Source organism: Heterodontus francisci, chromosome 25 (genome assembly GCF_036365525.1).
Source record: "Heterodontus francisci isolate sHetFra1 chromosome 25, sHetFra1.hap1, whole genome shotgun sequence".
NCBI lineage: Eukaryota > Metazoa > Chordata > Chondrichthyes > Heterodontiformes > Heterodontidae > Heterodontus > Heterodontus francisci.
Window position 1 is genome coordinate 46054232 of NC_090395.1, and position 22934 is coordinate 46077165.

At 42.5% G+C, this 22934-nt stretch overlaps 1 protein-coding gene across 1 annotated transcript in view; it reads right to left on the bottom strand.

Annotated features, from left to right (window-relative positions):
• Nucleotides 1-22934, bottom strand: part of LOC137383855 (metabotropic glutamate receptor 4-like) — a 1236760-nt gene that overhangs the window by 1003090 nt on the left and 210736 nt on the right. The window contains exon 2 of the mRNA XM_068057161.1: nt 8712-8928. Coding sequence (XP_067913262.1) covers nt 8712-8928 — 217 coding nt within the window. The remainder of the gene's footprint in view (nt 1-8711; nt 8929-22934) is intronic.

The window sequence follows — 22934 nt, forward strand, 5'->3', positions numbered from 1 at the left end:
GGAAATGTGGAGTAATCAATTCAGCCATGAACGTATGGAATGGCGGAGCAGGTTCGAAGGGCTGAGTGGCCTACTCCTGCTCCCAATTCGTAAGTTCATATACCCAGCTTTCACATTCCAGTGGAAGATGTTGGAAGATGCCAAAATTAAATGTCGGCTTCAATGAGATGTGATTTTGACCTGTTATGAGGAGAATCGTATCTTACGACCCGAGGCAGGAGGAGTGCACTGCTAATTCTAGTTCAACTTCTTCACAGGTCACAATATATATTTAAATTTTCCAATTTCTTATTCTTTGGCTTCCTTGTCTCGAGAGACAATGGGTAAGCACCGAGAGGTGGTCAGTGGTTTGTGGAGCAGTGCCTGGTGTGGCTATAAAGGCCAATTCTAGAGTGACAGACTCTTCCACAGGCGCTGCAGATAAAATTGGTTGTCGGGGCTGCTACACAGTTGGCTCTCTCCTTGCACTTCTGTCTTTTTTCCTGCCAACTGCTTAGTCTCATCAACTTGCCAGTCTTTAGCCCCGCCTTTATGGCTGTCCGCCAGCTCTGGCGATCACTGGCAACTGGCTCCCACGACTTGTGGTCAATGTCACAGGACTTCATGTCACATTTGCAGATGTCTTTAAAGCGGAGACATGGATGGCCGGTGGGACTGATACCAGTGACGAACTCGCTGTACAATGCGTCCTTCGGGATCCTGCCATCTTCCATGCAGATCACACGGCCAAGCCATCTCAAGCGCCGCTGGCTCAGTAGGGTTTTTTTTTTATTATTCATTCATTGGATGTGGGCATCACTGGCTAGGCCAGCATTTATTGCCCATCCCTAATTGCCTTTGAGAAGGTGGTGGTGAGCTGCCTTCTTAAACCTCTGCAGTCCATGTGAGGTACATACACCCACAGTGCTGTTAGGAAGGGAATTCCAGGATCTTGACCCAGCGACAATGAAGGAATGGCGATATAATTCCAAATCAGGATGGTGTGTGACTTGGACGGGAACTTGCAGGTGGTGATGTTCCCATGCATCTGCTGCTCTTGTCCTTCGAGGTGGTAGAGGTCGCGGGTTTGGAAGGTGCTGTCTAAGGAGCCTTGGTGCTTTGCTGTAGTGCATCTTGTAGATGGTACACACTGCTGCCACTGTGCGTCGGTGGTGGAGGGAGTGAATGTTTGTAGATGGGGTGCCAATCAAGCGGGCTGCTTTGTTCTGGATGGTGTCGAACTTCTTGAGTGTTGTTGGAGCTGCACCCATCCAGGCAAGTGGAGAGTATTCCACCACACTCCTGACTTGTGCCTTGTAGATGGTGGACAGGCTTTGGGGAGTCAGGAGGTGAGTTACTCGCTGCAGGATTCCTAGCCTATGACCTGCTCTGGTAGCCACGGTATTTATATGGCTACTCCAGTTCAGTTTCTGGTCAATGGTAGCCCCTAGGATGTTGATAGTGGGGGATTCAGCGATGGTAATGCCATTGAATGTCAGGGGGATATGGTTAGATTCTCTCTTGTTGGAGATTGTCATTGCCTGGCACTTCTGTGGCACAAATGTTACTTGCCACTTATCGGCCCAAGCCTGGATATTGTCCAGGTCTTGCTGCATTTCTACACGGACCGCTTCAGTATCTGAGGAGTCTCGAATGGTGCTGAACATTGTGCAATCATCAGCGAACATTCCCACTTCTGACCTTATGGTTGAAGGAAGGTCACCAATGAAGCAGCTGCAGATGGTTGGGCCTAGGACACTACCCTCAGGAACTCCTGCAGTGATGTCCTGGAGCTGAGATGATTGACCTCCAACAACCACAGCCATCTTCCTTTGCGCTAGGTATGACTCCAACCAGCAGAGAGTGTTCCCCTGATTCCCAATGACTCCAGTTTTGCTCGTGCTCCTTGATGCCATACTCGGTTAAATGCTGCCTTGATGTCAAGAGCAGTCACTCTCACCTCACCTCTGGAGTTCAGCTCTTTTGTCCATGTTTGAACCAAGGCTGTAATGAGGTCAGGAGCTGAGTGGCCCTGGCGGATCCCAAACTGAGCATCACTGAGCAGCTTATTGCTAAGCAAGTGCTGCTTGATGGCACTGTTGATGACACGTTCCATCACTTTACTGATGATTGAGAGTAGGCTGATGGGGCGGTATTTGGCCGGGTTGGACTTGTCCTGCTTTTTGTGTACAGGACATACCTGGGCAATTTTCCACATTGCCGGGTAGATGCCAGTGTTGTAGCTATGCTGGAACAGCTTGGCTAGGGGTGCGGCAAGTTCTGGAGCACAGGTCTTCAGTATTATTGCTGGAATATTGTCAGGGCCCATAGCTTTTGCAGTATCCAGTGCCTTCAGTCGTTTCTTGATATCACACAGAGTGAATCAAATTGGCTGAAGTCTAGCATCTGTCATGCTGGGGACTTCAGGAGGGGGCCGAGATGGATCATCAACTCGGCACTTCTAGCTGAAGATTGTTGCAAATGCTTCTGCCTTACCTTTCGCACTGATGTGCTGGGCTCCCCCATCATTGAGAATGAGGATATTTGTGGAGCCACCTCCTCCAGTTAGTTGTTTAATTGTCCACCACCATACACGACTGGATGTGGCAGGACTGCAGAGCTTAGATCTGATCCGTTGGTTATGGGATCGCTTAACTCTGTCTATTGCATGCTGCTTATGCAGTTTGGCATGCAAGTAGTCCTAGGTTGTAGCTTCACCAGGTTGACACCTCATTTTGAGGTATGTCTGTGCTGCTCCTGGCATGCCCTCCTGCACTCTTCATTGAACCAGGGTTGATCTCCTGGCTTGATGGTAACGGTAGAGTGGGGGTTATGCCATTCCATGAGGTGACAGATTGTGGTTGAGTACAATTCTGCTGCTGCTGATGGCCCACAGCGCTTCATGGATGCCCAGTTTTGCATTGCTAGATCTGTTCGAAATTTATCCCATTTAGCATGGTGATAGTGCCACACAACACAATGGAGGGTATCTTCAATGTGAAGGCGGGACTTCATCTCCACAAGAACTGTGCGGCAGTCACTCAGTCTTGTACAGAAGCATCTGCGGCAGGCAAATTGGTGAGGACAAGGTCAAGTATGTTTTTCTCTCGTGTTGGTTCCCCCACCACCTGCCACAGACCCAGTCGAGCAGCTATGTCCTTTAGTACTCGACCAGCTTGGTCAGTAGTGGTGCTACCGAGCCACTCTTGTGATGAACATTGAAGTCCCCCACCCAGAGTTCATTTTGTGCCCTTGCCACCCTCAGTGCTTCCTTCAAGTGGTGTTCAACATGGAAGAGTACTGACTTATCAGCTGAGGGAGGGCTTTAGGTGGTAATCAGTAGGAGGTTACCTTGCCCATGTTTGACCTGATGCCATAAGACTTCATGGGGTCAGGAGTCGATGTTGAGGACTCCCAGGGCAACTCCCGCCCTACTGTAGACCACTGTCCCGCCACCTCTGCTGGGTCTGTCCTGCCGGTGGGACAGGACATACTCAGGGATAGTGATTGCAGTGTCTGGGACATTGTCTGTAAGGTATGATTCCTTGATTATGACTATGTCAGGCTGTTGCTTGACTAGTCTGTGGGACAGCTCTCCCAACTTTGGCACAAGCCCCCAGATGTTAGTAAGGAGGACTTTTCCGTGTCGACAGGGCTGGGTTTGCCGTTGTCCTTTCCGGTGCCTAGGTCGATGCCGGGTGGTCCGTCCGGTTTCATTCCTTTTTATTGACTTCGTAGCGGTTAGATACAATTGAGTGCCTTGCTAAGCCATTTCAGAGGGCATATAAGAGTTAACCACATTGCTGTAGGTCTGGAGTCACATGTAAGTCACATGTAGGCCAGACCAGGTAAGGACAGCAGATTTCCTTCCCGAAAGGACATTAGTGAACCAGATGGGTTTTTACAACAATTGACAGTGGTTTCAGAGCCATCATTGGACTGGCTTTTAATTCCAGATTTATTAATTAAATTCAAATTCCACCTTCTGCTGTGGTGAGATTCAAACCCATGTCTCCAGATCAATACCCTGGGTCTCTGGGTTACTAGTCCAGTGATAATACCATTACGCCACCACCTCCCCAGGGTGTATAAGCTGAGGTTGTTTACCGCCTCGAGGACTTCTGCATTGGAGATACGGTCCTGCCACCTGATGCAAAGGATTCTCCGGTGGCAGCGAAGGCGGAATGAGTTGAGACGTCGCTCTTGGCTGACATACGTTGTCCAGGCCTCGCTGCCATAGAGCAAGGTACTGAGGACACAGGCTTGAAACACTCTGACTTTTGTGTTCCGTGTCAGTGCGCCATTTTCCCACACTCTCTTGGCCAGTCTGGACATAGCAGTCGAAGCCTTTCCCATGCGCTTGTTGATTTCTGCATCCAGAGACAGGTTACTGGTGATAGTTGAGCCTAGGTAGGTGAACTCTTGAACCACTTCCAGAGTGTGGTCACCAATATTGATGGATGGAGCATTTCTGACATCCTGTCCCATGATGTTCATTTTCTTGAGGCTGATGGTTCGGCCAAATTTGTTGCAGGCAGCCGCAATCCTGTTGATGAGTCTCTGCAGACACTCTTCTGTGTGGGATGTTAATGCAGCATCATCAGCAAAGAGGAGTTCCCTGATGAGGACTTTCCGTACTTTTCCACTTACCGATACAGTAAATCATATACTCTATTTTCGCCAGAATAAAACACACTAACCAGGTTTCTTTAATGAACAAAATTATCAGTTTATTAAGCATAAATGCCCAGATTGAAATTTTAAAGTTCCCTTTTAACCTTAGCCCCTCACATTCACTACACACACATACACACATACACCGGTTAACCAGAAAAATAAAAGGGATTTTGGTTCAGAGCTCTTCCAGACAAAAAAATAAACTTGGGCTGAATACTTACTCATTTCTGAAGAAAACAGCAGATGAGATATATTGTGTTCCAAAACTGGCATACAGTCTAACTTCCGAGTACTTGTAGACGGATTACTAGGTTCTTTTAGGTGGCACTGAGAATTAATTTGGCAGGCTTTTCTTCATAGACAGGAGCTGAGATGTATTGACAGTGGCCTTATCAGGGTCTTTTAGAGAGATGCTGGAAAGAGAACTGGGTTGTGATCTTCTCTCCTTCCTTGACACTTCTTCAGCAGCAGGCTAACTTTTTCTCATTCCAGAAGGTAAAACACACTGACATTGCACCAAAAGCTTGTTAGTTTGTTGCCCTCTCAGGTGCACGGTGCTGCTCCCGGGCTTGTCCTATCAAGGGGCGCGCGACTGAGTTCTCTGCACACATCTTCTCCTGATACAAGGGTTTATGTTCTAGTTTTAACTTGAGTCATGTGACAACCAGTAACCATTGTTGTCAAACTAGTTCTTTCAGCAACAAAAACAAGAAATGCTGGATTCATTCAGCAGGTCTGGCAGCATCCGTGGAAAGAGAAGCAGAGTCAACGCCTCGGGCCAGCGGAAGGGTCGCTGACCCGAGGCGTTGACTCTGCTTCTCTTTCCACGGATGCTGCCAGACCTGCTGAGTGAATCCAGCATTTCTTGTTTTTGTTTCAGATTTCCAGCATCCGCAGTATTTTGCTTTTATTTTAGTTCTTTCAGTACCCTCTTGAAAAAAAATTGGTCCAACATTTATTCAGTTTGACTATGAATTTCTCAAAACATCTTTTAACAAAAAACAGAATCACTTCCATAACAAGTAGCAAATCGTATCTTCGTGTTGCTATCAGTTTAAGAATATTAACTTAAGGCTCATCACTACTGTGGCCTGAAAGTGTGGATTCAGCATGGGAAGGTTTTAAAGGATTCTGCACAGTCTCTTAAAGGGGCATTTTCATTGGGGTGACAGATTATGAAAATATCTCTGGATATTCCTCTATTATACATTTCTTGATATTGAGGAGAATGAAGAGGAGGGGCAATAGCAGCCACAATGGGACCAAAGTAGACTGCAATTGCATCAGAGGAGACAAGAGGATAGATGAGTTACTCAGCTACCAGAATGTACAGAGCATGAAATGTTTACCTTCAGCTGTCTGAACACTAGTGCTTGAGCAGACTCAGATTCTGAAAAGATGCGCTTCATAGTTTATGCAGAGTGCTGGAACCCCACCTGAAGCTATCTTCAAGCAATTGCTGTCTGTGGAGGAGAAGGTTTGCATTATCCTGACACATTACGCACTGGGATCCTTCCAGCTTAGTGTCGGGGATCTCTGCAACATTTCAGTTAACAGTCCATTGTAGGCTCAAGCAGGTTCACTAGTTTATGCTCTCTTTCCCATAGATCTTCCGACTGCCATCATTTCTCACCTTCTCTCTCATGCTCCTCCTGCTGCCATTTCTCCTTTAAGGTGCTACAAATGTTTTAATTTTGTGCCCATTACTGATGGGACTCCAGCGTCAGCCATGGAATCATCATGTGAATGGTTTGACACTGGGAAATCAGCAATGGGGTCAATTAGTTAGAAAGGTTAGACTTTGTTTTGCTTGTAAGCCAAAACAAAATTCTGTTTCTTAACAATTTTTTTTTGGAACTCCAAAAATGGCAGAAGCCATGTGCATCCACCATAATGGTGTAAACAGATGTGTTTTAGAAAACTTTTAAAATTTCACTCAATATATGAAGGATTGTAATAATAGGGGTCATAGATTTCTTAGACCATCCAATCAGTTACTTCCACTCGTTTCCCCTTTTCCCTTTGCCCATCAAGACAAATGTCTCTCGCCTCACATTCACTCTGCCCCTGAACTCCCTTTCCTAATTTCTTCCCATGACCCCTCCATTTCTTCATTTTGTCATTCTTTTTTCTTGTCTTTTGCAGCGATAGTATGATTAAAGGTTACCATTTCAATATCAGTTTTCATAGTCTCCAAATCACTGTGCACATTTGTAATCGATAAATGCCTAGCAAATTTCTCAAAAACATCAAAGTGTTTTACAAATGGGCTTGATTGGATCTATAACAAGATGTCATATTCAGCAGAATACTGGGTTAAGTATAATATGAACAAAGATAACGAGTTTGAAATGAGTCTTCATCAACGTTACAGAAATAGGTGTTGTTGCTCATCTATGATCATGTGTTGCTCTCAGCAAATAATTGATCATTTTCTCTGGGTTCTTGTGCTCTAAATTGAGCATGAACAGATACCAAAAATGTAAAACTTGGACTTTGGATGAAATATCTATAAGAAAACATAGCAATGCCTCCACCAAGATCTGAAAACATTAATGTTTGATGATGTAAGAAGTTAGTCTACCAATGGTATGATTTTCAACAGCATGTAAGCCTTGCTTAAAGGAAAGGGATTGGCTAAAACTACCTGTGTAGTGAAGACTGTTATAGCACCATTTTGATTGATGCCTGCACTGAGCAACTTTGATTTTTCCCCCTTTAACAAATAAAACTGTGTACTGTGTGTTGCTCTTTTGATATACTGGTGTCACAGTACATAAAACGTCTTCCCTTTTTTATGACATGAGCTGTATGCACAAAAATAAAAATGCCAAACGCCAGATATCATGTGAAAGACATTTTTTTGTAAATACCACTCTAAAACAGAGTTCTAATGTAATAGCCTATGGAACTGTGTGAACATTGTAACGCATAAATAAATGCAAATACTTTGTATCAATGCTAGTAGTCACATTATGTACAGCTTATGCAACCCTGAAACTGTTCATCCAATTACTATCTGACTTTTTGTTCTGTCAAGAGTTCTTAATATCAATAACTATTCACTCATTTGAGCCCATTAACTCTCAGGGAATTCACTGAAATATCCAGTTGATTTTTCCAGGGTGGCACAGTTTAGTTGCCTGTTGCTTTTGCCCTATTAAGTTTTTTTTATTCTTTCATGGGATGTGGGTGTCACTGGCAAGGCCAACATTTGTTCCCCATCCATAATTGCCCTTGACAACTGAGTGGTTTGTTCGGCTGTTTCAGAGGACAGTTAAGAGTCAACCACAGTGCTGTGGGTCTGGAGTCACATGTAGGTCAGACCAGGCAAGGAAGGCAGATTTCATTCCCTGAAGGGTATCAATGAACCAAATGGGTTTTTACAACAATCGATGATAGTTTCTTGCCACCGATTTTTAATTAGTTAATTGAATTTAAATTCCACCAGCTGCTGTGATGGGATTTGAACCCATGTCTCCGGGGAATTAGCCTGGACCTCTGGATTATTAGTTCAATGACATTACCACTACACCACCGCCTCCCCTAAAACATTTATGGCACCCAGGGGTCACAATTCTATATGAAATTGCTCAGGAAAAAAAAGACTTTTATTCCTTTTTTTGAACTGCTTTGATAATGCCTAGGATCAATTTACATTAGATGTATGTCTGAGATATCGATTCACTCTAAGGTATATACTAGGGTGACTTACATACCGATGAGAAACACTGTGGTTTATAATGTCTACAGAGTTCTTCCTGTTGTGGCAACGATAAGCGCTTAACTTGTTTGAATGAATGAATGCAATAAATTACCTTCAATTCTTACATTGTCTAGCATGGCATTGATTGTCAGTTCACTCATTTGTCATATTTTATTTTGTTTTTACCTGTCTTTTAACAGAGAACACTGCTAAAACAATGTAAACATTTAATGGAAACATAAAGGCTTATCTGCTTCATCTAAAACTGCTTTATAAGCAACTTTTTCTTAATCCATTTATGGCCATTTAGTTACTGCACTAATGAAAATCAATGCTAAGGAATACTAACCGTCTTCCCGAGATTTCTGTATGAAGGCTTCGACTCCACTCTCTCCATAGCTTCCCTCAGAGGCAAGAGTAGAGACATAATTCCATCGTAACGCTTTGACAATATCAACCATGGCCTGTGTTTGAAAGGTGTCGGATGGGACCACACGAGAGAAAAAGTCATACCTGCTGTTATCACTCAGCTCTGGGGCTGTAGATGCATAGCTTATCTGAGGAATCTGTAACAAAAAGAACACACGTATAAAAATGTAGTGCCTTTCAATGAGTCCTTTGACTCATTTGAGTCTTTCTCCACAAAGCAAATATAAATTATGAAGTATGTAGCTGTTAATCAGTTGTGTCCAGCATTCCTGGGGTATGGAGTTACTTTTCCATTTTTGGTACCCATATCAGCATCAGGCATTCTCAGGCTGAGCAATGCAAGGATCAGCATGAATGAAGCTCTATCTATTTTACCACAAGAAGATGCCGAACCCACTCCTCAGAATAACTTGTTCAAGTTACAGTTAACTATTGCAGCTGATGTAGCAATTTAAATCAGCAAACCTTCCTGACCTAGAATTTGATATCTTGATTAGCAATATCATATAAACTCAAATTAAAATTAAAAATGAAACAAAAAAGCCAAGTTTTAAATATTATCTGTGGGACCAGAACGATCGGAAGTGGTGCCCCACAAATATGATCAGGACCGCTGCCACCCCAGGTTTTCCCCCACCTCCCGTGAATGCATCCCTCCCTCAGGAATGACCTAGTTGCTGGCCAGGTGGCCTTCAGATATTTCACTTGGAGCAGCTCAGCAGTTCTAAATAAGAGACCCAGACCTCGACAGGGTTCCCACCTCTTAGTTCTTGACATGGCTGGCGAGACAGCCAGCACTCTCTGCCAGTCAGTTGCCAAAAAGTTAAAAATCTAGGTCCATGTCAGTTAAAACTTCCCCAAATAATTTTGCCAATTTAACAGAAAATTTGCTCCATTTTGTAGCTTTATACAGTGGGAATTGAGTTGTGGATGCTCGAACTCATTATCTTTTTAAGGACTGAGGCAAGGTGTTGGGGAGTAGAGGGGGGTGTTTGAATCAAAGAAAGGTAAAGTACAAAAACAGCCTTTACATGAATCACTACAACATAATTAAAAGGTTATGTGGACGATCACTAAAAAAACTTGAGTGACAAGAGGATTGTAGCATTTCCTGTGATACCAGTAACAGGAAACCTCAGATGTGATGAATTGGGATTCTCAAAGGCACAGCAGCATCTTTCATTAGGAAGTATTCAAGTCAAGAGCTAGTGGGGTTTTAATTAAATTCTTAATTTTATCTACTGCTTTTGATCTTCCCTCTCCTGCAAGTAGAACCCAGATTTTAAGGCGTTCCCAGCATCTCACCAAGCTAAAGGCACAAACAGTTACAGTTGCATGACAGATTGACCCACTTTCAACATCAATAATAGCTCCTCTTAGATATTTGTAATGATCTGCTGAATTTAAGCATTTAACATGAGGGAGCATATTTTGTTGGAAAAGGTTAATGCCCACTCAAAGCTTTCCATGCATCTCTGCATGGGGATTTAAAAAAAAACTAAGCTGTACAATGCGTTTGGCATTTGTTCCTTTGAAATTTATTGCTACCTAATGCTAGTTTGCCATATTTTCTCACAGCTACTGTTACATGAAAAGTGCCTTCAAGTCGACAAAACATTACTTGGTGGCATTCATCCAGCAGTCTCATATTCTTTAGTTAAAGGAACAGGATGCCTTTGTTGAAATAATTCAAATTTTAGTAGTTTCCAGTCTCAGAAGTTTATCTTAGAACCAAAAAGTCAAAGTGTCTAAGGGGTATGGCAAGTCTGACATCCTTAGTAGGCTGACCCATTCCACTGAACAGAAAATTAAAATGATGATCCTGTGCCTGCCAAACATATTGGCAGATCAGGAATAAACAATTTGTGGTTTTAAAGATTAAAATAATTGTAGTGATGAGTATTTTTTGGAATATATTAATTAGGGAATAGTGATTATCTAAAAACTTGAATGTTTTATATTTCTATGCAAAAGGTATTGTTTCTAAGCTACACAAGGCCTGTAACACGTGCAACATAATAAATCATAAATAAAAAGGTGACATATTTGTTCTGTTGGGTCTATTGTATATGATGACTGCTGATTCCTTGATTGAGTTAACCATAATTTCCATGGAACATACTTCAAGAGACTCATGTCCTGCCACATCAATTTCCCTGTAGGATAGTCACAGTTGTTCACTTGTTACCGTAACTTTCATTCTCTTCCCATCCCTTTATATTCTAGCTTGCTTCAAAGATATTGCTGACTGGATTCACTGTGCATCTCCATCAACAGTACCATCTGGCACACCGCTTCTCATTTCTTACGACTGTACATTCTGTACAAGGTCTACTTTACATGCTGTCATTTGTCTTTGATCATAGAGGTTCAGAAAGCCACATTCGGATTTTGGTTCACCATTTTTAAAATGTGTGATCCTATAATGATTTGATTGTGGTTCCATTAATTTCTTCAGTGATTATTTATAATGTAAATCAGTATAGATTGAAGGAAGAGAAATAGTAATCATTTGAAAATTGAAGCATGTTTTTAAAACAAGAATTTTTTTTTTTTACAGGAAACCACACTAAATGGAGCACTGTTATCCTCCAGAGATTTATCTTGGTCTGCAACCATGAACAATGGATCACTTGGGCTTGGAGTTAAAATAACCCTGGGCCTCAAACTGATACCTTCCAGAGGCTGCAGTTTGATGCTGTCCCCATTCACTACCCACCTGAAAATCACTCCCAGTTAAACCCCCTTCCCCTACCTGTCTTAATTGTAAAGGCAAAACAATCTTTTGAAAAAAAAACTCAGTCAGTAACCTGTGAAGTCTGAAAATTGCAGGGTTCCAACTGACCTGCAGTTTACTAAGTATTTACAAGAAGCTACAATTACCTGACATCCCTATTTTTACCACTTTCCAACAGCGATTAAGTGAACTTAAAGGTACAGGCCAGGTTGACAGCTAAACATCATGATCATGCTTCATGCCTCAGACTTTTGGTGTTTTGATGGTTTGATATGTCTTTATTTTTATCACATCACACTGTACATGTACATTGAAAATTTAAATAATTTCAACTTACTATGCAATATAGCAACTCTAAAGATACATCAGACTTTAAAGATGCCAACTGTCTTGTCAGCAGCTATATTTTCAGCATTTGCAATTTAAGTAAAATTCCAAGCAGCCGTTAGACTTTTGTCTGTTTCTTGTCACCCTTTAAACTTAAAAATCAATTCACTGCTGGGGATTGGACAGAATCATGCCACGTTGTCACCATCATTTTATCTTTAAAGCTCAAGTTTGAATGAAACCCAGGGAGATAGAAAAATCCAGATTTCCCTGGCAGCTGTTAAGTATCTAAAGTGAATCCAGTTTTCCTGCTACCTCAACCCAGTTCCCAATGGACACAAGCCGTCAGCACAAAACTGTCCAGAAATTGTTGTTAATTGGCATTACTTCAGCAAACTCATTGAGACCAAGAAAAGGTTGGCTGTCACATTAGTGCAGCAGGGTATTCTCTTCTTTGGTTGAGGATTAAACATATTGTTGGATCAATGCTAAACGAGTGCAGGATTCCATCTCGTACTCATGTTATCTTGCCTGGGAGGTGCTTAATGCTACTCCTGGTTACAAGGCAAAACAAATGTTTCACTGCTCTCTTAAAATATAGTTTTCATACTGATGATGTATATTCACAGCTTCTTCTTCTTCCCTTCTCAGTAAGTCACATAATGGATTGATCAACAGGGCATCAAACACATTGCAAATCACTGAAGAGGATGCCACGCAGCCCATAAAATTAACATGGTTGTTTAGAAGAAGCACTTAGAGCACAAAGTTTGAAGATAGCCTGATGTATTAAAAGGTGCACCTCACAACTCTAAATCATAGAATGAATTTATGAAGTGTAAGTTCTAAGTCCTGCTGCATGATAATCTGATGTAATTGATTGCATTTTCAGATAAACACCAAAACAGATTATTTGATAATGTAAAGAAGGTTCAAGGAAATAAAGTGTACTTGATTTTAGATGAGCAGATGTCCTGAATGTAATTCCAATCCAAGCAGGAAGTTCCAATGGACAATAGTTTTAATTAATTTTTATTACCACACAGGTATGGGGAAGTAATGGTTATGTCTCTGAATTAATACTCCAGAGAGATGTCTGTTGTAGAGTGTCCATGTTTCTGACCCATTCAGGAGGGCAGGTAACACTGTGGCCCTGTAGACCATGAGCTTGGTGTGAGGTTTGAGTTCTTTGTCGTTTGGTCTTTAAGACATCTCAAAGCCCTGGAGAGATATCACCAGTGGTGCCTCTGCAAGATCCTGCAAATTCAGTGGCAGGACAGGCACTCCAATATCAGTGTCCTTTCTCAGGCCAACATCCCCAGTATTGAGACACTGGTCATGGCTAGTCAGTTACGTTGGGCGGGCCACATCGTCCGCAGGCCTGACACAAGACTCCCAAAACATGCTTTCTGCTCTGAGTTCTGTCATAGCAAGAGGTTACCAGGAGGGCAAAGGAACCACTGTAAGGATGTCCTTAAAGCCTCCCTGAAAAAATGTGCCATCTCCACTGGTTCGTGGGAATCTCTTGCCTATGACTGCCTAAAATGGAGAAGAAGCATCCAGGAAGGTGCAAGCCAGTTCGAACAACATCGACATGCCCAGGCAGTGACCAAGTGCAAACAGCAGAAGCAGCGTTCAGAAACTCGAGCATCCCATTCACTTGCCCCACCAAACACCACCTGCCCCACCTGTGGCAGAGTGTGCGGATCCAGAATTGGACTATTCAGTCACCTAAGGACCCACAACCCTGGAGTGGAAGAAAGTCATCTTCGTTCCTGAGCAACTGCCTTAGAGAGAAAAAGCGACTCCAGAGACCATGGGGGGATTTTTACCAGGCCCTTGGAGGAGGTTTGGAGACGGGGTGGGGCAAGGAAAATTGAGGCTCGCGTGTTCCCACCTTCTCCCATTTTTGCTGGAGGTTACTTCCCTGCATTGATGGCAACCCACCCGGCAGGGGTGAGAAACCAATAGCGGTTGTTAAATGAAGCAATTAGCAGGCATTTTCTGAAGGCAATGGAATTTTACCAGCGGTGCATGGGACCCCTGTAGCGTTCGCAGCAAATTAACTGACAGGAGGCAAATGCACAGCGGGAGGTCACAGCACCATGAAAATAATATGTAATCTGCACGGTAAAGGTGCAAATCAGCAAGCCTGAAGTCATTCACAGGCAGAGGTTTGCAATTGCAGCAGTTTATTGGCCAGGGATCAGTAACAATATAGAACGAGCAATGAGGATATGCGTGCATGTCAAGAGCATCAACCGAGTCAACACAGAGAACCACTCCATCCTTATGATGTTCCATCACATCTACGGTCAAGAATAGCTCCTGACTTATGAACTGTCAGAGGTGATATATCTTACTTATATATGTTACTTATTACCACCTACTTCTCCAAATTTCCTATCATTTGGCAACTGAGGGATACATCAAATACATTAGTAGCAAACACAGTGAATGCAGTTTTCAGTCTTTTAGATTCCCCAGAGGAGATAGTGTTGGATAACAGTCCACAGTACACCAGTAAGTCATTTCTAGACATGTGCGCAAAGTGGGCTGTAAATCACGTTATGTCGTCTCCACACTATCCAAGGTCAAATGGACTAGCAGAAAGGATGGTGTGGACGGTAAAGTCACTAATCTTGAAATGCAAGGAGCCCAATCAAGACATTCAAATAGCAATGTTGCACCTACAAGCAACACCACTAGGCACGGGATTACCATGCCCAGCAGAGATCATGGTCAGAAGGGAAGTCAGGACAACTGTTCCAAGTCATTATCTGATCAGATCGTTGTCAATATACGATAAATTATTGGGAAGACGAGAGAAAATGAAAATCACTCATGACAAACATGCAGGCCTCCTCTACAGGTAGGACAGAAGGTGAAAGTGATCCAACTGCAAGCGAAGACATGGTTCCCTGCGAAAGTGTCAATGATCTGTAATAAGCCACAGTCATACAAGGTTACTTAAGGAAGGGGCCCTAGAAATAGTAGATGCATTGGTGGTCATCTTCCAAGATTCTATAGACTCTGGAACAGTTCCTACAGATTGGAGGGTAGCTAATGTGACCCCACTATTTAAAAGGGAGGTAGAGAGAAAACAGGGAATTATAGACCAGTCAGCCTGACGTTGGTAGTGGGGAAAGTTCTTGAGTCCATTATCAAAGATTTTATAGCAGAGCACTTGGAGAACAGTGGGAGAATCGGACAGATTCAGCATGGATTTATGAAAGGGAAATCCCCCATGCTTGACAAATCGATTAGAATTCTTTGAGGATATAACTAGTAGAGTTGATGAGGGGGAGCCAGTGGATGTGGTTTATTTGGACATTCAGAGGGCTTTCGACAAAGTCCCACATAAGAGATTAGCGTGTAAAATTAAAGCGCACGGGATTGGGGGTAGTGTATTGCGATGGATAGAAAATTAGTTGGCAGACAGGAAACAAGGAGAAGGAATAAATGGGTCTTTGAATGGCAGGCAGTGACTAGTGGGGTACAGCAGGGATCAGTGCTAGGACCCCAGCTATTCACAATATATATTAATGATTTAGATGAGGGAACTAAATGTAATATCTCCAAATTTGCAGATAACACAAAACTGGGTGGGACGGTGAGTTGTGAGGAGGATGCAGAGAGACTTCAGGGTGATTTGGACAAGTTGAGTGAGTGGGCAAATGCATGGCAGTTGCAATATAATGTGGATAAATGTGAGGTTATTCACTTTGGTAGCAAAAACGGGAAGGCAGATTATTATCTGAACAGCTATAAACTGAGAGAGAGGAATATGCAACGAGACCTGGGTGTTCTCATACACCAGTCGCTGAAGGTAAGCATGCAGGTGCAGGCAGTAAAAAAGGCAAATGGTATTTTGGCCTTCATAGCGAGAGGATTCGAGTACACGAGCAGGGATGTCTTGCTGCAATTATATAGGGCCTTGGTGAGGCCACACCTGGAATATTGTGTGCAGTTTCGGTCTCCTTATCTGAGGAAGGATGTTCTTGCTATCGAGGGAGTGCAGCGAAGGTTTACCAGACTGATTCCTGGGATGGCGGGACTGACGAATGAGGAGAGATTGAGTTGGTTAGGATTATATTTGCTGGAGTTCAGAAGAGTGAGGGGGGATTTCATAGAAACCTATAAAATTCTAACAGGACTTGACAGGGTAGATGCAGGAAGGATGTCCCCGATGGTGGGGGAGTCTAGAACCAGTGGTCATAGTCTAAGGAAACGGGGCAAACCTTTCAGGACTGAGATGAGGAGAAATTTCTTCACCCAGAGAGTGGTGAGCCTGTGGAATTCACTACCACAGAAAGCAGTTGAGGCCAAAACATTGTATGCTTTCAAGAAGGAGTTAGATATAGCTCTTGGGTGAAACGGATCAAAGGATATGGCGGGGGGGGGGGGAAAGCGGGAACAGGTTACTGAGTTGGATGATCAGCCATGATCATAATGAATGATGGAGCAGGCTTGAAGGGCTGAATGGCCTACTCCTGCTCCTATTTTCTATGTTTCTATGTTACCACCCCGAACGGAGTGAAGTTGAGGAGGAATAGATGTCAGCTGAGAGAGTTATCAAAAGCATCATACCTAACACTCCTGTAGTGTCAAGAACACTTTTGCATTCAAGATCGGAGAGTGGAGTTAAGGAAGATGACACATACAACACTCAAGTACAAGATAATTATCAGTCTAGACTTACGAGTCAAGAGAAAATTAATGACAATTCCAGATCTCAGCAAAGTTTCACTGCGACCAGATCAGGTGGAGGCAGCAGACCACCTGAACATTTCAGAAACACTTGAATAAATTAATCTAAGAGTCCATACATGTGTAAATACTGTTCACAATTATCCTATTTCATTATGTACATAGCTTATAATTTATGTATTTTTTTCTATTTAAGGAAAAGGGGATGTGTGATATTATTTTCATTGCTTTAATACAAATTAACATACTACTGAATATGTAAATTGCTTAGTATACATCACTACAGGATGTGATAAAAGTTAACGTAATACAGTAATTGGAGCTGTGCTAGTCAGCACGTAGCACGTGTATTGAAGAGCTCTCCTAGAATCCTGTTATTTTCAATAAAGAACCCTTTGTTTAAATTTATCAATCATTATTGTAGTGTTTGGTACATTTGTGCTAAAAGCCAATAACACAAGGTCCACCACCTTTTCAGGACAACCAGGAACAGGTAGTAAATGCTGGCCTTGCTAGCAATATCCACTTCCTGAGAATGAATTTTGAAACATCCTGATCTGAGCAAACATTTTGCCTGCTGTCACTGGTATAAGATCAATAGCTGCAGTAATGGTTCACGCCCTGCAGCACCAGATTTATACGCAGGCTGTGAATGCATGTTCCAAACACTGAGAAAATGCAGCATTTGTGCACTTTTACACATCTGTGGTGCTGTGCTCACAGACAATAGTTTATTTCGAAACCCAGCAGGGAACACTTAAAATTAATAACCTCGCTTCAATCATTAAACTGCAAAGAAGATCTAGCAAACTAACTCAGCATGTTTTAAAACATGCCTTGACACCAGACTGGAAGATCACTTTATGTACTGCTAATAACAACCTGTACAATATCTTTCATGTGATAAACATCCCAAGACACTTTATTGACAACTGCAGGACACAGAACACGAAGTAGGAGTGAAGTATAGGAGTTGGCAAAAGGTGCAGTGACAGTGGTAGGTTTTTAAGAAGCTTTTGAGAGTGGGGAGCGTGGAGGCAAAGCAGACGCATTGGAGGAGATTTTCAGAGTGCAGGGTTTGGTAGCTGCAGAATTGAGAGGCACACACTCCAGACCAGGATTTAAAGTCAGTATACTGTAGAATGGGGAGCTAAAAGATGTTGATGAGGATCAGATTGATAGAAGTTAAGGAATTTGTACAAGAATGGGATAAAATCAACAGAATTCTGGACGAGGTGAAGTTCATGTAGTCAGTCAGAAGCTTGACGAGAACAGTGTTGTCGAAATCAAATCATGAAGTGATAGAGGCATGGATTAGGGTTTCAGCAGTGCTGGGGAGGCATCGATATTGGCAAGCAATGTTCCAGAGGTTGAAGTGGGTAGTCATGGTTACAGACTGGATGTGGGATTTGAAGCTCAATTTAGGTCAAACAGGTGACCACAGCTGCACAGTGTCAGGTTCTCAGTGAGCAACTAAAAAGAGGAATAGTGTTTGAAGTTACGAGTGAGAACCAAAATGGATGACTACCATCCAGCCAATATTAAATTTGGAGAAAGTTGTAGTTCAGCATGACACCTGACAAACATCCAAGCAAAAAACACAATATCATTAGCATATATATAGAAGTTAACTCCATGTGTATGGATGATGTTGGGTGAGGGACAACATGTATATGAGGAAGACAAGGGGACCAAGAATGGAAGCTTATAAAATGTTAGAGGTGTTTATGCAGTAGCTGGAGGAAAAGTCATTGCAAGAGATCTGGGGGTCGTGCTTGGCTAGGAAAAAACAAATTCAATCAAAATTAGTGTCACAGATGTGGATCACTGAGGAGAAGCAGTGAAAAGAGGAAAAGCGCCTTGGAATGTTTTATTACAATAAAGGCACTATACAAATATAAGTTGTTGCTGATATAGTAATCAATCATGACAGAAGTAATGGAGAAATTAAGGAGAATGAGAAGAGTTAGATATAATGGAGTCAGTTACATAAAATGCCTCTGGTAACTTTGTCATTAGTAAGCAGATCAATTGGTTTAAACTGGCTGGATCAAGGCAGGTTCTTCCAGTTGCATTCTGAAGCGAAATACAGACCTGTCCAAAGCTAAATGCATTCACCAAGTATACATATTTTATTAAATATATCATCTGTTTTATCTAAACTTCCTTACAAAAGCATAGTTGTATGGTAATGTCATGACTTGGATCAAGTTGTAGTGCAAGTGATTAAAGGTGCTGGTTCAATGATGTTAAAATCATCTTAACAAGTGTTCTATCATCTTTACAAATGTGAGAATTCTTGAATGAAGAGTGAACCAAAATTAATTGAAATTAGACCCTTCATAGCATATATAGAAAGGAAGTAAATTAGCCACTTAATTTTAAAAACTATCACTCCTGCACATGCAAACATGCAAAAACACATTCCGCTTTGCTAGTGTGCACCAATTTTATTTCTTGAGTTTGTACAAAGGAATATTAATGCTTCCACAGGGGATTTGTATTTTACATACACTATCATTTATTTCTTGTCCTCATGATGTAAGGGATGCTTTTATGTTGAAGCTCTGATCTTATAAGGCTGATCTAAGTGCACTGCTCTCCTACAACTATGTCTGAAAAATGAACCGGGTCTTCCTGCAAAGTGGATCCCAATACTCCATGTGTATATACAAAACAGACAGGGCAGTTTGCCCAGTGTACTTGTGCAAAGTACTGATATCTTGAGGTTATGACAAGAAACCATTAGGTATGTATTGGTGATGAAGGCATGATGCTACCTCAAGGACAAGGGTGCCTCTGTTGGAACTGTATATTTACAGGCCTCACAAACATTGGTGGCAGTCAGGATGACCCAATAAAAAAAATGGGTCTTCCTAGCTGCCAGTCTTAAAAATAAATTCAGTAAGCTTAGCCTAATGTTATTCCTGGCTATGTGGAGCCAGCAGTCCGACAGCAATATAAAAGAAGCTGTCAGTTTAGTGTGCTTCTATCTTCTAGAATTGTGGAATGTCAGGAGGAAGAAGGCAGAAGAAAAAGGGCACTAACTAGGCCAAAAATTACATGGCAACAGATCCTGATATGGGCTGACCATTCCACAAGATGGAGAAAACTCTACCAAGGACAAGATATGAATGGACAGCAGCATTACATGGATGGAGAAGAAAGCAACATGTCTTAATTACAATGGAAAGCACAAAGTCCAACAGTGCAAAGGAAGCTTGTTCAAATTAGTTTTATATGTTTTATAAGGCGTGCTTTGCAATGACATGATTTTAATTGTAATTACAGGCAATATCCACAGAGACAAAACATGACAGGAAAATGAGCAAACACAGTCCTTAAAAAAAGCATAATACACAATCATATACTTTTGAAAGGGTCATCGTTTCACATAGCAATCAATCACTATCGCTGAAGGATATTTGAAATCCTCAGGGAGAGGGAAATGTGGGGAAAATTAGCTGAGTGATTCTGGTCTCAATACTAATTCCCAAGACGGACAGGTAAGGGTTGGGGGAGTGGAGGGTGTTAAAATTGCAAAAATGGAGAAAGCGTCCCCAGCGTGGCACGTATGTGCCTGTTGCCATTTTTAAGGTGATGGATTGCAAGCCATGAGAGCGTCTGCCTTGGACACCTGGAAACTGATATAAATTTAAACAGTTGTCATGCAGGTTTCCAGCAGTGAAAGGGAATACGGAGCTGCCAGTTTAAGAAGGCAAGTGTTCCCCCTGACCCTTCAAGGAAGTCTTTGGCTTCATCCCGCCAATTGTGGCCTCACTCTTCCCACCCCCCACCACTTTCCCCCCACAACCAAACAAAGCCCCAAAATCTCACTCCCTCACACTGCCAATTGCTGGGCGCTGTCTCCATGGGTCTCCAGCTGTGATGTCCTATCACTGGATTTCTGCCTGGCAATTAGCCAGCTTGTCAGTCTAGCTGGCTACTGGGTGAGAAATGAGGAAAAAAATTAAAATGAGATCCTGTTGTTAAGTTTGGCAGGACCTCCGCGTCCATGGCCTTGTTAGGTTTACCATGTGCTACCGCATCCTCCCTGTAAATATTGGGTTCATTGGCTCCATTACAATACAAAATTGAGGTTGCATTACCACTGATGATCTGAAAGATCCTGAATGCCTGTTACTTTTCCTTTGGTCTTTGCTATCTTGTGACTTTTGCTATCAATATAAAAATTATAGTATCAACATTTTCAAACAAACAGATGTTGGAATCATTTTGTTAATACTATAGAACTACATTGTAACCTTTTGTTGAACAAACACATTTTAGACTGCACGGTACAGAAAATTTTGAGCCCTGCCCTCCCCCACAGTGCTTTGTTCCAGACAATAAATATTGCTCTAATTATCTATAATGACTCTAATTATCTACAATTATTACTCAAGGATGGCCATCTTTCCTCCATAACTTACATTTTCATAACTTTTTTATGTCTGAGCAATTAGGAGATCACAATGTTAGAATTTAGTAGCAAGCACACTTATGTATACGAGTCTCTATGCCATACTGGCAATTCCACTCGCCTGGAGTTTTGCAACTCATTGAGTTAGCTGCAGATGAATCATAAAGTCAAAGATTACAGTACAGCTGTAAATCGCAAGTCTCCATACTCAGAAATATTGGCATGGTTAGCTAATACAGTGAGGTTAAATTTGAAATAGTGGATTTTATTTTAGTTGTAAATGCATAATTGAATTTATAAAATGGTTAACTTGTTAAAATAGAAGTTGCAGCAACTTATTTTCTTTGACGTCCAGAGCACTTCCAATAGTTAAATAAAAGCAAAATACTGCGGATGCTGGAAATCTGAAATAAAAACAAGAAATGCTGGAACCACTCAGCAGGTCTGGCAGCAACTGTGGAAAGAGAAGCAGAGTTAACGTTTCGGGTCAGTGACCCTTCATCGGAACTGATAAATATTAGAAAAGTCACAGGTTATAAGCAAGTGAGGTGGGGGTGGGGCAAGAGATAACAAAGGAGGTCTAGATTGGACCAGGCCACATAGCTGACCAAAAGGTCACGGAGCAAAGGCAAACAATATGTTAATGGTGTGTTGAAAGACAAAGCATTAGTACAGATTAGCTGTTAATACACTGAATATTGAACAGCAGCAAGTGCAAACCTGAAAAAAAACAGTGGGTAAGCAAACTGAACAAACTAAGATGAAATGAAATAAATGCAAAAAAGCAGATTGTAAAAAATGTAAAAAAGAATGTAAAAAAAAAGGAAGTAAAAATAACGAAGGGTGGTGCTGTTGTCGTATGGCATACCGACCTCTACCTTGCAGAAGCTCAACGCCAACTCACGGACACTTCTTCCTACCTCCCTCTGTACCATGACCCCACCACCGAACATCAAGCCACCGTCCAAAGGACTGTCACTGACCTCATCTCCTCTGGAGATCTTCCCTCTACAGCTTCCAACCTCATAGTCCCACAACCCCGGACAGCCCGCTTCTACCTCCTTCCCAAAATCCACAAACGGGATTGTCCTGGCAGACCCATTGTGTCAGCCTGCTCCTGCCCCACTGAACTTATTTCTTCCTATCTAGACTCTATCTTTTCTCCGCTGGTCCAGTCTCTTCCCACCTACATCTGTGACTCTTCTGACGCCCTACGTCATTTTGACAATTTCCAGTTTCCTGGTCCCAACCGCCTCCTCTTCACTATGGACGTCCAATCGCTCTACACCTCCATCCCCCACCAGGATGGTTTGAGGGCTCTCCGCTTCTTCCTGGAACAGAGGCCCAACCAGTCCCCATCCACCACCACCCTCCACCGCCTGGCTGAACTTGTTCTCACATTGAACAACTTCTCCTTCAACTCCACGCACTTCCTTCAAGTAAAAGGTGTCACTATGGGTACCCGCATGGGTCCTAGTTATGCCTGTCTTTTTGTGGGATATGTCGAGCATTCTTTGTTCCAGTCCTACTCAGGACCCCTCCCCCAACTCTTTTTCCGGTACATTGATGCCGTTTCCTGCTCCCGCCCCGAACTGGAAAACTTTATCAACTTTGCTTCCAATTTCCACCCTTCTCTCACCTTTACATGGTCCATCTCTGACACTTCCCTTCCTTTCCTTTCCTCGACTTCTCTGTCTCCATCTCTGGGGATAGGTTGTCTACTAATATCCATTATAAGCCCACCGACTCCCATAGCTACCTCGACTACACTTCTTCACACCCTACCTCCTTTAAGGACTCCATTCCATTCTCCCAGTTTCTCTGTCTCCGACACATCTGCTCTGATGATGCTACCTTCCATGACGGTGCTTCTGATATGACCTCCTTTTTCCTCAACCGAGGATTTCCCCCCACTGTGGTTGACAGGGCCCTCAACCGTGTCCGGC